General features: G+C 65.9%; 1 protein-coding gene and 1 non-coding gene across 2 annotated transcripts; one reads left to right on the top strand and one right to left on the bottom strand.

Moving 5' to 3' along the window:
- Positions 1–681: 681 nt before the first annotated feature.
- armi (probable RNA helicase armitage) lies at positions 682–15,354 on the bottom strand. The gene is given in 20 exon segments (XM_037221884.1): positions 682–837; positions 1,148–1,264; positions 2,255–2,386; positions 3,049–3,169; positions 5,346–5,458; positions 6,204–6,221; positions 6,223–6,294; positions 8,205–8,404; positions 8,778–8,884; positions 9,393–9,503; positions 9,863–9,971; positions 10,435–10,540; positions 11,182–11,505; positions 12,073–12,293; positions 12,846–13,005; positions 13,295–13,381; positions 13,541–13,687; positions 13,805–14,110; positions 14,412–14,566; positions 14,851–15,354. Coding segments are annotated over 20 exon segments (3,216 nt in total). The 5' UTR covers positions 15,305–15,354.
- Positions 4,390–4,461, top strand: TRNAT-CGU (transfer RNA threonine (anticodon CGU)). The gene has a single exon. It is a non-coding gene; the product is annotated as a tRNA-Thr (tRNA).
- Positions 15,355–15,383: the final 29 nt, after the last annotated feature.

Below are 15,383 nucleotides of genomic sequence, written 5' to 3'. Positions count from 1 at the left end.
GGTGGACCCCATGTAACGATGTCATGCTTATGGAGGGGCGGTTTCTGAACGTGCCTTGGTGTCAGATCTCTCTGCGGCACTACAGCTTGTGTCACACGTGGTTTTCGGGTGGTGCTTGGCGAGTGACTGTGATGACTTCGACAACAGCTGGGGATGGGATTGTTGCGTCGAAGAAAACAAAGTAGTAAGCTTGCAAACGTCGTGTCATTGCGTCATCACCGCATTAAGACAGCGCACTTGACTCGCCACTTGGTATCACTGCCCGTGGGGCAACATTGCGGACCTGATGAAGCTCTGTAAACCTGACTCCTATTCCCTGCAGGATGATTAACCTGAGCTTCTACCGGCGGAGCAAGATCGACGCGCATCGCGTGAGATCTGAACATGCGTCTAACCAGGTGCAAAAGTCCGTGTCGGCGACGTGAGCGTCGTTGTGTGTAAGGTTTAAAAAAAGGCCCGACCGCTAAAGAACGATGAACCGCTGCCTCCACAGTGCTTTTTACCACACGCAGCACTGCGCTACCGCCACTGCACCACACCAAAGCCGCCGCCGCGCGCTGCGCGCTCTCATAGCAGCCGCCTCGCGTGGCGGCTCCACGGCCGGGCCACAGAGCGCCGCCGGACCCTCTCCGGCGGCGCCTCGGTCGGCCGCGTCGCCTGCTGTAGCAGCCGGGCCAGCTGCTACAGCAGGCCGTCGCAGCCGATGGCGGCGCCGTTGGTGACGGCGTGCCGCACCAGGTGACTCCAGTGCTGGTCGGCCAGCAGCAGGTCCGGGTTGCCCACCACGATCAGCAAGCACTGGGCGCGCGTGACGGCCACGTTGAAGCGGCGCCGGTTCTGTGGGCGCGCGCTGTCACGGTTACGGCGCGCCGACATGGCTGAGCGCGCGAGCACAGGACCGCCCGCTGCCCGGGCGCAGCTCAGCCTCAGGCGGAGTCAGAGAGCACCGCGGCGAATGGCCCTGATTACAGACGTTCCGCAACCGACGCATTACACGGCAGCGGCTCGAGAGCGAACTGAAGAACTAGCCTTATGGGCGATCCACGGAGCCATGATGATGAAAACGAACAATGGCCTGGTTACCGTCCTGCTCCCAGCGCCAGCGCCAGCCCAGCCAGCCAGGCACAGCTGACTGGGCGTCACCTACCTGCATGAAGCCCAGATGGTACATGATGTCATGCTGCAGCGTCGCGGTCGAGGAACGGACCGTGGTCAGGATGATCACCTCCCGCTCCTGGCCCTGAAACTCCTCCACCGACCCCACCTGTGGGCGGGACGGGTCCAGATTAGTACGACGAGCTCCCGCTCATGGTCCTGACACTCCTCCGCCGACCCCACCTGTGGGCGGGACGGGTCCAGATCAGTACGACGAGCTCTCGCTCATGGTCCTGTAACTCCTCCACCGACCCCATCCGTGGGCGGGACGGGCCCAGATTAGTACGACGAGCTCCCGCTCATGGTCCTGAAACTCCTCCACCGACCCCACCTGTGGGCGGGACGGGTCCAGATTAGTACGACGAGCTCCCGCTCATGGTCCTGACACTCCTCCGCCGACCCCACCCGTGGGCGGGACGGGTCCAGATCAGTACGAGCTCTCGCTCATGGTCCTGAAACTCCTCCACCGACCCCACCCGTGGGCGGGACGGGTCCAGATCAGTACGAGCTCTCGCTCATGGTCCTGACACTCCTCCACCGACCCCACCTGTGGGCGGGACGGGTCCAGATTAGTACGACGAGCTCCCGCTCATGGTCCTGACACTCCTCCGCCGACCCCACCCGTGGGCGGGACGGGTCCAGATCAGTACGAGCTCTCGCTCATGGTCCTGACACTCCTCCGCCGACCCCACCCGTGGGCGGGACGGGTCCAGATCAGTACGAGCTCTCGCTCATGGTCCTGACACTCCTCCGCCGACCCCACCCGTGGGCGGGACGGGTCCAGATCAGTACGAGCTCTCGCTCATGGTCCTGACACTCCTCCACCGACCCCACCTGGGGCTGGGTGGACCGGTCCGTATGTGAGCTGCCCTTTGCTGCGACACTACGCCGACACGACATGTGGAGCGAGCGGGCCTATGTCAAGGTAGCAGACCACTCCAGGCACGGTCTGACCCTCAAAGTATTCGACTGCCCAAATGTTAGTGCCAGCATTCGTCTCGCATGTTGCGCTGACTCACTCCACGCCTTGCTTGTCTGGCCCTGAACCATGGGCAGTTCTGCCGCTCCCGCGGGCCAGCCGTCTGCCTGAGCTGCCTACCTTGACCATGGGCAGGCCGAAGGTGCTGATCAGCTCGCGGATCTTCTCGGTCTGCTTGCGGTACGGTGATATAACGCCCACCTGCGACCAGCTGACACCAGCCGATCCGAGCTTCTGCAGGTACCGGATCACCTGGGCCCGGCCACGGCATCACAGGCACAGCACCATCACGGCCGATCCATCGCAACGCAGAAAACAGACTGGAGGCGCGATCACAAATCACATCGTGACCACAGAAGCGCGATCACAAATCACACCATGATCACAAATCACATCGCGATCACAAATCACATCAGATCACTAAAGCACGATCGCAAATCACATCACGATCACAGAAGCACGAGAACAGATCACATCACGATCATAAATTATATCACGATCATAGAAGAACGCTCACAAATTCATCACAAACCCAGCAATGGGATCAGATACGCCTCAACAGCCAACACCGAGCTCATAAGAGGTCATGCGGCCGGCAATGATTCGCGTACACACGAACCTCTGCTCGTTTCGCTGCGACTCATCGCATACTGAGATGAACGATCATACAGAGCACGTGCTGCTAAAGGTTAACAACGCTGGGTACATCACTCGCTTGACAGCGGCCGGGACATCGGCCCTCCAGGCTCGCCCACTCATCCCTCGAGCGTGATTTCAAGCGGCCGACACTCAGCGACCAGCCAGCTGAGCTGCCGCGGACCAGCCCGCACGCCCGGTTGCACGCTGGGGGGGGGGGGGGGGGGGTTGATTCCCGGCCAGCACCGGCTGGGCGGAGCGGCGGGCCGAGGGCTCACCTGGAACGCCTCGGCCGGGTTGAACCACGACGGACTGTCGCCCTCCTGGACGTTCTGGCCGCGCACGCCGTGCAGCAGCATCGGGAAGCCGGCTCGCGGCAGGAACTCCAGCTGGGTCCACCTGCAGGCCGCGGCACCGGCCCGTCACGCAGCCGCCACACGGCCAGGGAGCGGCCGAGCCAGAGCGACGCATGGCCCTGAGGCTACACGCCAGAGCACGTATGGCCCTGAAGCTGCACGCCACAGCGACGCATGGCGCTGAGGCTACACGCCACAGCGACGCATGGCGCTGAGGCTACACGCCAGAGTGACGCATGGCCCTGAGGCTTCACGACAGGGCGACGCATGGCCCTGAGGCTACACGCCAGAGCACGTATGGCCCTGAAGCTGCACGCCACAGCGACGCATGGCGCTGAGGCTACACGCCACAGCGACGCATGGCGCTGAGGCTACACGCCAAAGTGACGCATGGCCCTGAGGCTTCACGCCAGGGCGACGCATGGCCCTGAGGCTACACGCCAGTGACGCATGGCCCTGAGGCTACGCGCCACAGCGACGCATGGCCCTGAGGCTGCACGCCACAGCGACGCATGGCCCTGAGGCTACACACCACAGCGACGCATGGCCTTGAGACTACACGCCAGAGCGGCGCACAACCCAGAGACGGCAGAGCGTAAGCGTCCGCTGAGACGTCATCACAGCATGGGGCCGGCATTTAGATTAAGTGCAGACGCTTCATACGAGCAGCTATCGATGACAGACATTTGAAATCCTGAATCAGACGGTGTCACCATTTTTTTTCAGAACGGCACGGTAAGCCGGGGAAAGCGACACTAAACAGCCAGCACATATGTCGCATTTTTCTCGACATACGGAACCATGTCCCGCCTTTGACGGAAAACGGTGCGTGTCATCAGAGCTTTGCGAAACGTGCAGTAGCTGACGAAGTAGCAGATCTGAAAAACGTACAGCGTCTACAGAAACAGAGCGCACTACGGCAGACTGTCGGTTTAATGTCTTCCCAGCGGACACGCTCCTCGACCCAGTCAGAACCCCTGCACTTGCGTTACTAAACCGTGCCGAAATATCGCCGTGATGCAGTTGTCGGCTGTTATCGCGGTGCGCGTCTGTGCACAAATGCGACACCCGTTACTTGGACGAGCATCGTCCACAAACACGCTCAATGATGTCGTCCGCTGTCCCAACGCACGGTAAACGCGTAAACGTCCGCCCGCCGGGTGCGCTTCGGCAGTGAGTAATCATCATGCCCCTTACAGCTCAAAACAGGTTTCGCTGGCTTCTTCACGCGGAGACGCCTCAAAACCGGCCGGATAAATATCAGCCGCCTTAGCTCAGTGGCAGAGCACTGGTCTCGTAAACCAGGGGTCGTGAGTTCAAATCTCACAGGCGGCAAATATATTATAGACCCAAATGTGCCCCACCAGCGGCCGGATATACTCGCGATGTACACAATCTGCCGCAAACCAGTACAGCATAGGCCCATTTCACCACATCAAAGATAGGACCTTGACGCGAATGGCCGTCAAATGAGCTTCGACCGTCCCTCAACTAATCCACGCAGCACGCTAGATAACCCCTCCCTGGTCACGCTTGCGATATGAGTAACAACCCAAAAAGTAACGTCCGTTTAGGCCATAATTAATCTAGAGAAGCGAAACAAACGGGTGTGCTCCCAGTCACGAGTGGCATCCGACTTCGATGTTTTAATTTCTGTTTTCAATATTCTGGCATTACAAATGCATCTGAGCAAGTCGCACTGGCAAAAAAACTCCTCTCTCCCCTTGGTACACTCCCGCTACGTTCCATTAACAGCGCAAATAACCAATGCAGTTGACTCGTCCATTACTCCCTCCATTACTAACCTAGTAGTCCCTTAACACATTCCCCTACATGTGTATTGTTATTGATGGACGGCTCAAATACATCTCGAGTGATCTGGGCCGGACAGCGCTCAACGTTCGTACGTACACCGGCAACGTACTCAACGTTACGTTGAACACTATACTGGATGCTCTTAAATTACTACAGCTGTACCCGAAAGCAATAACCAGTGTTGAATACTGGTAGCAAAAGGCACAATAACTACCTGAAGTGTTTGACATAACAAGTATAGCTCTTTCGAAGTCCCTCGTAACAGAAAGAATTCACCTCAAGGTAACCACACCTAGGCAGGTTAAGCAGCCACTAGCAGCCGCACCGCGGCTACATATCAAGAGCCTTGCTTCCCGGGGCCGAGCAGGACGCTGGCCGACCAGCTCACCGCTCAGCTGACTCACTTGTTGGCCAGTTCAGGATGCAGGCACGGCACCAGCTCCGAGTGGTAGAAGAGCGCGGACGGCACGGTCAGCAGCTCGCGGTGGGAGCGGTAGTTGTTGACCAGCTTGGTCACCTGCCGAGTAGGGGCGCGGCGTCACGCCCGGAGCCGGAGGGCGGGAGGGGGGGGGGAGGGGGGAGGGGGGAGGGGGGAGGGGGAAGGAGCCGTCTGTCGCTGCCAGTCGGTGGCCCGCGGCGAGGCCGCCACAAGCCCGACCGCGCGGCTCTAGTCGGTGACCACCGGACGCCAGGTCAACACTGGCGTTCTGTGCCGTTCACCGGTGGAGGCAGCCGACCGCCGGACACGGTGCAGCGACCTCTGGACCGGTCACACCTCGGCCCTCCTCCGGCGGCACACGCTCAGCGTACGCCAAGTCAGTGGTGGAGGCAGCCGACCGCCTGGACGCCGGTCCCACACTCTCTGACCGACATGGCCCTCCTCACGGGCCGGACACACGCTCAGCGGAACCGCCAGCGGTGGAGGCAGCTGACCGCTGAACGCGGTCACCACCTCTGACCGACACGGGCCCTCCTCCGGGCGGCACCACGCTCAGCGGACGCCAAGCGGTGGAGGGCAGCCGACCACTGGACGCGGTTCACACCCTCTGACCGACACGGCCCCTCCTCCGGGCATGGCACACGCTCAGCGGACGCCAGCGGTGGAGGGCTAGCCGACCCGCTGGACCGCTGGTCACCCACCTCTGACCGGACACGGCCCTCCTCCGGGCAGCACACGCATCAGCGGACGCCAGCGGTGCGCCCGCTCCGGCCAGCCGCCGTCCGCGCGTGCCCGCCTGGCGCCGCGGCCGGCGGCCACTCACCAGCAGCGGGTTGTTAGCAGCCGTGGTCGGCGAACTTCTCGGCGTCCCGGCCGTACAGCGGCCGCTCCGACAGCCGCTCCAGCATCGACGTCTGCGGCGGCGCGGCGGGGTCAGCTGGACGGCTTACACCGCTCCGGGCCCCGACCGACCGCGCTCGCCCGAGTGTGACAGTGCATACATTCACATTCAAATGTTCTTCACGATCATGCTCATTGTCGCAGGCAGGACCCTTGCCATGACATCTCCCCAACAAAGCTTCGAGTTCAGTGGGAGCTTCGAGTTCGAAAGAGAGCTTCGAGTAAACCATGAGAAAGCTAGGAGCGCCTCGGTTGAACATAGCGCCCGCAGCAAACCTTTATCTTCGCACCTGTTCGTCATGAGTTGCATGCCGTCACCATTGAAGGGTCAAACACCAATCTTGACTCCCGACCCCAGACATCATATCTAGCTCCCTCCCCTCCCCATCCCCTTACCTAATCTCCTGATCTGACCGACGCCCCGGCCGGACCTCCGGAGCCTGACGTCACACTCAGCAGCTGACACCGCCCGCAGAGCCCCACCGCCAGCCGCCGGTGCCGCGCGCCCTCCCTCTCCCCTCACCTAATCTCCTGATCTGACCGACGCCCCCGGCCGGACCTCCGGAGCCTGACGTCACACTTAGCAGCTGACACCGCCCGCAGAGCCCCACCGCCCGCCGCCGGCGCGTTCGCCCTCCCTCTCCCTCACCTAATCTCCTGATCTGACCGACGCCCCCGGCCGGACCTCCGGAACCTGACGTCACACTCAGCAGCTGACACCGCCCGCAGAGCCCCACCGCCGCCGCCGGCCGCGCGCCCCTCCTCTCCCCTCACCTAATCTCCTGATCTGACCGACGCCCCCGGCCGGACCTCCGGAGCCTGACGTCACACTCAGCAGCTGACACCGCCCGCAGAGCCCCGCCGTCCGCCGCCGGCGCCGCGCGCCCTCCCTCTCCCCTCACCTAATCTCCTGATCTGACCGACGCCCCCGGCCGGACCTCCGGAACCTGACGTCACACTCAGCAGCTGACACCGCCCGCAGAGCCCCACCGCCCGCCGCCGGCGCCGCGCCCTCCCTCCCCCTCACCTAATCTCCTGATCTGACCGACGCCCCCGGCCGGACCTCCGGAACCTGACGTCACACTCAGCAGCTGACACCGCCCGCAGAGCCCCACCGTCCGCCGCCGGCGCCGCGCGCCCTCCCCTCCCCTCACCTAATCTCCTGATCTGACCGACCCCCGGCCGGACCTCCGGAGCCTGACGTCACACTCAGCAGCTGACACCGCCCGCAGAGCCCACCGCCCGCCGCCGGCGCGCGCGCCCTCCCTCTCCCCTCACCTAATCTCCTGATCTGACCGACGCCCCCGGCCGGACCTCCGGAGCCTGACGTCACACTCAGCAGCTGACACCGCCCGCAGAGCCCCACCGCCGCCGCCGGGCCGCGCGCCCTCCCTCTCCCCTCACCTAATCTCCTGATCTGACCGACGCCCCGGGCCGGACCTCCGGAACCTGACGTCACACACACAGCAGCTGACACCGCCCGCAGAGCCCCGCCGTCCGCCGCCGGCGCCGCGCGCCCTCCCCTCCCCTCACCTAATCTCCTGATCTGACCGACGCCCCCGGCCGGACCTCCGGAGCCTGACGTCACACTCAGCAGCTGACACCGCCCGCAGAGCCCCGCCGTCCGCCGCCGGCGCCGCGCGCCCCTCCCCTCCCCTCACCTAATCTCCTGATCTGACCGACGCCCCCGGCCGGACCTCCGGAGCCTGACGTCACACTCAGCAGCTGACACCGCCCGCAGAGCCCCGCCGTCCGCCGCCGGCGCCGCGCGCCCCTCCCTCTCCCCTCACCTAATCTCCTGATCTGACCGACGCCCCGGGCCGGACCTCCGGACCCTGACGTCACACACACAGCAGCTGACACCGCCCGCAGAGCCCCGCCGTCCGCCGCCGGCGCCGCGCGCCCTCCCCTCCCCTCCCCTGACCTGGAGTCCCCAAGCGGCGGCGTATCGCGACTGGAGGACGGGCCCCAGCTGCTGTGGGTCGCCGGCCAGCACGGCCTGGCCGTCCAGCGCCGACACGAGGCCCAGCGCCACCAGCGTTTCCGGCTCCGTCATGTGGCCCGCCTCGTCCACGAACGCGTGTGTGAAGTGACTCTGCCGCAGCCCCAGCCGGTACAGGTTGCCTGCCGGGGCGCCGACAGGGGGCACGATCAGCAGCCGCCCACCGCGGCGCTCCCGTGCGCGACCCTCAGTACGGAGAAGCCGGCGTGAGTACCAGCACTAATCTACGGACACACCGATTAGTTTGACACACCACCGAGCGTCAGCAGAGTGAGTATCCAAAATACGCCAGTGTGAGCATTCACTTACATACGATCTAGTCACCAGCCCTTACTGCAAGAAACACGGCCGCGGGCAACACCGACGCTTCCTTTCGTTGCATATAAAATGACTTTAATAGCACAGGCTTCGCATCGAGCATGAGCATCCATGAGACTAGCTCCAGCTGGCCAGCAGCGTCGCTGCGCCCGGCCGGCCGCCGCCGCGCCTACGGACCTAGGGCGCCGGCGGTGCCGACCACGATACGGCGCCGGGAGGCGGCCTCCAGAGAGTCGCCGGACATGACGTACGGCTGCACCGGCTCCGGACAGGCGTCCCCGGACCTGGCGGCACCCCGGCGCACACATCAGCGGCACACGCCGCCGGGCGACACGAGCGCTCCCAACACCACTCCAAGTACGCCACTCTACTGTCCTCGGCTTTCTGGCGTATCAATAACTTAGCATACCCATCCCGCACTGCATTAGAAATAGCTGTTTAGACCATTCTGGCCTCTGTAGAAACGCTCGTTATTAAAATACACGGGACGCTACCTCCGAAAAGCCTTGTCCAGTGCGTCCCCGACGTCTACCCCTGCCAGCCCCGGCGTCGGCCCCTGCCAGCCCCTGCCATCGGCTTCTGCCAGCCCCTGCCATCGGCCTCTCCCAGCCCCTGCCGTCGGCCTCTGCCAGCCCATGCTGTCGGCCTCTGCCAGCCCATGCCTTCGGCCCTGCCAGCCCCCGACGTCGGCCTCGGGTAGTCCCTGTCGTCAGCTTCACCCCTCCCCCCCCCTCCCCCTATCGTCGGAGTTCTGGCCGACGTTCAGCCGTCGGCGGCACGCGCGGCACCCACCGGTTGAAGGAGGTGAGCCGCACCAGGGCCGCGCTGTGCACGGCGCCGCTGGCGTGCAGCCTCTCCGTGATGAGATCGGCGGCGCTGTTGGAGGGCGTGGCCACCAGCAGGCTGACGGCGCCCGGACACGGCAGCCGGTCAGTCACACACACCGGCCCTCCCGGACCACCTCCGGCCCTGGCGCCGCAGCGGGCCAACACGAGCCGCGCACCAGCTGCCGACCGACGCACCGGTCCACCGCCGGCCCGAGCACACCAGCTCCGGCTCACTGACATGACATCACATGACATCGCACGCATGACACTCACTGACAACACGTCTGCGAACACTAACCAGGTGTCCCAGATCACGGGAAGAAAGGCGAAGGACGGACGGCATAGAACACTTGCTGAAACAAATTACGCTGTGCTCCGGCTCGCCATGCGAAGCAAAGAGCCGGCGAGACTGCGTACTTTCGCAGGGAGACGTACCGACTGTTCGGGCACATAGTGTACACCTGGAGGATGCACTCCACCACCGTCACCGTTTTGCCGGAGCCCGGCGGGCCGTAGATGATGTACGGCAGCGGACGGGCCATCCCTATGAGAACACGACCCGGGTCAGCCAGGGTTTCGCTCGTAGCCGCCACATATACCGCCAACGTCCGCCGTGGCATCTGGCCTAATGGGTCAGGCGGGATCACGTACGTGGCATCTGGCCTAATGGGTCACACGGGATCACATACGTGGCATCTGGCCTAATGGGTCACGCGGGATCACATACGTGGCATCTGGCCTAATGGGTCACGCGGGATCACATACGTGGCGTTTGGCCTAATGAGTCACGCGGCATCACATGCGTGGCGTTTGACCTAATGGGTCACGCGGGATCACATACGTGGCACGGCAGTTTCCAAACACACAGCGGGGTCTCCAGCATGGAAGGCACCACCGCACGCCTTCAGCGTTGTCGTTCCGCCGCCGTTCCCCGCCCGACGCACGGCGCTGTCGCCCGTCAGTCAGCCGACCCTGCGCCTGGGCTAGTCAGCGCCGGCCGGCCTCACCTTTGAGCACGCGGCGGACGGCCGACCTCTGGCGGGCATTCAGCGCCCGGTTGAACCAGCGCAGCAGCCGGACGCCAGGTCGCTCGGCGCCGGCGATGCTCAGCAGCCGCGGCACGCAGAAGCTGCCCGCGCCGGCCCCGTCTCCGTCGGCGCCGTCAGCAGCGGCAGCGGCGGCAGGAGGCGACGGCGGCGGCGGCCGGTCGCGGCAGCACGAACGGCGCCCGCCGCGCGCCCGGCACCGCAGACAGCGCGCGCAGCCGGCCGGCGGCCGCCGCGTACGCGCGGGCCGGCGATTTGAGCGGCGACGGCGGCGTCCGAGAGGCGGGCGGCGGCGCCGACGCCGGTCCGTCCGTTTCCGGCGGTGGCGACGGCGGCTCGGACCGAGGCGGGCAGCCCCCGGACAGAGTGGGCCGCTGCTCGGCGGAGAGCGGGGGCGGCAGGGGCGGGGGCGGGAGCGGGGGCGGCGGCTGCTGCGGCGCCGTCCCCTGCCGCCGGGACGGCCCGGGCCCGGGCCCGGGCTCGGTCGCCGGAGTCCGGCACAGCGCCATCTGCGACGGCGACCGACTTGAACAAGCGGTCGACGACGGCCTGGCGGCGGCGGCTGCGGCGGCGGCCGGGCCGTCCCGGCGCCGGCGCCTCGTCCTGAGAGCCGCCCTCGGTCGACGTGAACGACAGGTCCGACTCGGACTGGCCGTCGGTCGCCGGGCCGGAGCTCCGGCCGGCGGCCGGCGCCGCAGCGCCTCCCGCCGTCGTCCGGTGGCCGTTAACGAGGCGGCTCGGGCCCGGCACCGGCCGGCCCGCGGCGCCGACGCACGCCGCCTCCGGTCGTGGCGCGGGCGTGACGCCGTTTACAGCGGGTTGGCCGGCGCCCGGCGGTCTGGTCTCGGGCCGGCTGGACGGGGGCACGTCTGGCGGGCCGTTCACGGCGGGCCCGGCACCCGGCTTCTCCTCCTGTTCTGGCGGCGAGGGCTTCACCTCCGCGGCGGACTGGTCGTTCAGATCGAACGATACCCGCTTGGTGTGAGAGCACACGGGCGGCTCTGACCAGCAGGCCTCCTCCACAAAGCTTACCTGCGCAGAGGGACCGCTTGGGAGCATAAAACTAACACCAGAAAGCAATCACTGAATGTTTCTAAACAAAACTAATTCGGCGGAAAGGTCTTGACGAGTCAAACAAAGAAGTCAATCGAGGGCCCCGCCTTACATACGTGCTGGATATGGACGAAATCGCGAACAATGCATGATCTGTTCGCACCACTGCCTTCTGAGTAAAACTCTGCCATTCTTCATTTTTATGGCATGTAGCCTCGGCTGCCCGCTCGCCAGATTTCCGTTCATTCTGGTTGGACGTCAATTACAGCATGGACACCAAACCTGAGCTAGCAGCATAGACAGTGGTCCATCCACTTTTGGACGCATACAGTTGTCTCACACAATCCAAGAGCAGGAGAACAAAGCGCACCGTGACGGGGTCCCCTCAGCGCGGGCGGTCACCTGCGGGAGCTGGACTGTGACCCGGCTGGGGGGGGGGGGGGGGGGAGCCTCACCCCCTGCGAGGGCAGTCACCTGCAGCGGCTACACGGTGACCCCGCTGGAGGGGGGGGGGGAGTGAGCCCCAAGCCCTGCTGGGCTGGTCACCTGTGGCAGCCGGACGCTGACCCGGCTGGGGAAGAGGACGCCGGCGCCGAGCCGCGCCACGGCCGTCTCCACGGCCCGGTGCAGCTGGCGCAGCTGGCTCCGGCTGAACTCGAACGACGCGTTGTACTCCTGGCCCGTGTAGCGCTGCTGGAAGTCCGGGTGAAACATGAGCTCCACGGCCGAGTGGCGCACCTGGTGGATGTGGCCCTCGTACTTCAGACCTGCCGGCAACAGAGCGGCGCCCGTGAGGTCTCTGTCTGTCTGTCTGCCTGTCTCTGTCTCTGTCTCTGTCTCTGTATGTCTCTCTCTCTCTCGTACTGGAAACCTCCGGAGAACAGAGCGATACGCGAGGGCACGGCGCGCCCCCTTACACTTCAGACAAACCGCAAACAACGGAGCAGCAAAAGGCACGAGGCGGTGGATGACACCGCGCTTACATGAGGTGCTTCCATTTCTCAATCACCCGTGAACCTTCCAGTTGCACATGTTGTACACCAGATATGGCCTCCTAAGCACCCGTGTCGCGCGTTAGCGCTCTTACAGAGGCCCAGAGAACGTGCGGGGCGCATGTTCGTGTACAGCGACCGTGTCGGCGCACAGAGCCCGCGTCCGCGCTGAGTCCAGTTTGAACTCGGCGGTGCAGGCCGTGCCAGCGGGCGAGACAAACAAGGGCGCGCCTACCCTGCACCGTTCCAGCGCCCGGGTCACCGTCCCAGGCGTGGGGCGGCGCACGGAGCGCCGGCCGGCGGGCCAGCTGCGGCCGGGCCACTGACCGGACTCCTCGAAGGGGTGCGAGAGCAGCACCTTGTCGCCCACCACCAGCGACGGCCGACTCTCGGCCAGCCCGGGCACCGTCAACTGGAGGCACTCGCCGGCGCGCGACAGCGCCACGCCCGTCAGGTCGAACTGGCGGATGTGCCGGATCATCTCCACCTGCCGGACGGCGGGCGTCAGGCGCGACGGGTGGCGAGGCGGTCAGTCGCGCACTCTGCCGGGGCCCTAACACCCTCCATCGCTCGGCACCGCCTGGCGCCAAGACACATGGCATGACATCAATCCCAACAGGAACTTATGTCGTCACCCACCGCGCTTGACGTCCAGCTACCGCCTCAACGTCGAGGGCCACTGTGGGGCGGACTGGGGCGGCGCTCGCTCGCCGCGCGGTCTCGCGCCCGTCGGCCCGACGAGCGTCAGACGTCGGGCCGCGGCGGCGCCAGCCCACCTCCTCGAGGAAGAGCAGCAGGCTGAGCCGCTGTCGGTAGTTGTCGGCGGTCAGCGGGTCGGCCAGGCACGGGTAGTGCTGCAGCAGCTGATCGCCGTCCATGGCCAGCAGGCGCGGCGGCAGCGGGTACGGCGCCAGCCGCGCCGACACGAACGGCGCCGGCTTGAAGGCCGGCTGGCCGGGCACCACCACACAGCCCTGGCGGCCGTCCAGCTCGGCGGCGGCGGCGCGCGGCCGACGGCGCACCGCCGCGCCCGGTCGCAGCCGGTGAGCGTCCGGGTCCTCCACGGTCACGCTCAGCCAGCGGCCGATCTGGAAGGCGCCGAACTCGAGCAGGCAGAGGGCACGCGCAGCGCCCAGCAGATGCGCCCGGCAGTGCACGGCCACCGCCGCCTGGCCGCCGGCCGGCACCTCGGCCGGCTGCGGCAGCGCCGCCGAGAACTGGCCACCCGAGTCCGAGAGCAGGCGGACGGCGGCCAGCGTTACCGCGGCGCCGCTGCCGTTGCGCACCACCAGCGCCGCCTGCCGGCTCTCGCCGCACTTCAACTGCCGGAAGTCACCGTCGCCGGCGACCGTCACCCCGTGTTTGTCCTCGAGCAGAGCGGCTGAGAAGGCGGTGGCGGCAGCAGCGGTGGGCGGCGCGGCCGGCGCCGGGCGCAGCCAGGCGCGCGCCTCCAGCGCCGCCACACGGACAGCGCGCCAGTTGAGCGTAACGCCGCGCGGTGTCGTCTGCGAGCTCTCGACGGCCGAGCAGCGCACGCGGTCCCCGCGCCGCGGCAGGTACGGCAGCTGCCAGGCCGACGCGTGGAAGTACACCTGGCAGGGCGGCGCACAGTCGGACCGTGTTAAGAGGCGCGCGGAGCCGGCAGCTGCGGAGAGCCAGCGACGTCTTTCCTCCACGAGACAGTCACACATGAACCGTCCCCGAGAGCTCATCCAATAAAAACCACATGCCGAGCTATATATTTCAAAGAGAGCAAGCACACAGGACCATCAGAAGGTTCAAAATCTGGCATGGTTTGGAGCGACACAACAGCAGCCGTCGCTGAAAAGAACACCAGCGTGCCGCGATCTACTTATGCGGCCGGTGGGCGATACGGCGCCGCCCGCTCGTCACCTGGTTATCGACGAGCCCGAAGACGGGCGGCTCGTGAGCGACGAGCGTCACCTCTCCGTCGAGCTGCCAGCGGCGCAGCGGGCGCACCTGGACGCACGCCTCGGCCGTCACCTCCAGCGGGATCGGCTCGCTGCTCTCCACCTCCAGCCAGTCGCCTGGCGACCAACCGTCAACCAACCGTCATCCAGGCGGAATGACCCACGTAGTGATGACGTTACAACGGCACCTCGCACGATAGCATGCGTGCACCCAGCACCGGAGGCGTTTATCAGCGCAACCTTTACAGCACAGTGAATGCAAAGGTCGCATCGAGCCACCGACTCCCATGTAACTGACGGTGACTGCGCTTAGGAAGGCATAGTTGCGTCATTCATGCACACATGCTCTCCCTAAAGCCAACAACACTGCACATATAACCCCGGCCTCGCATGGGCCGCACCTTCCATAGGCACGAAGTCGATCTCGGCGCAGCCCTGGTGCAGCCGGTACTCCAGGTCGCGGTCGGCCAGCACCAGCACGCCGGCGTCGAAGCAGCGCAGCTGGCCCACCAGCCGGTTCTCGGCCGGCGCATGGCCGGTGTCCCGCTCCCACTCGTCACTGACGGGCTCCACGTGAACGGCGAGCCAGGCGTGGCCGGCGTCCCTGCGCCGCGACTGGCCGCGCACCAGCTCGCCCACCTCGGGCAGCCTGCCGCCGCGCACGGCCGCCGCCTCGAACCACACGTCGCCACTGACGGTGCCGCCCTCGGGCGACACGCTCAGCACGCGGCCCTCGAACCAGCAGCGCTGCTCGTCCGGCCGCGGCTCGTCCGCCGGGAAGAAGAGGTGTAGCGGCGGGGGCGCGGCCGCTGGCTCCGGCCGCGGCCACAGCCAGCCGCGCATGGCCTCCAGCATGGCGGCGGCGGCGGCGGCGGCGGTGGCGGCGGTGGCGGCGGCGGCGGCGCGGCGCCGGCCCCGCCGTGACGCGCGCGGG

The sequence above is a fragment of the Pollicipes pollicipes genome, unplaced genomic scaffold (genome assembly GCF_011947565.3).
Source record: "Pollicipes pollicipes isolate AB1234 unplaced genomic scaffold, Ppol_2.1 Scaffold_4740;HRSCAF=5597_pilon_pilon_pilon, whole genome shotgun sequence".
Taxonomy (NCBI): Eukaryota; Metazoa; Arthropoda; class Thecostraca; order Pollicipedomorpha; family Pollicipedidae; genus Pollicipes; species Pollicipes pollicipes.
This window is presented reverse-complemented; position numbering and strand designations above follow the sequence as displayed.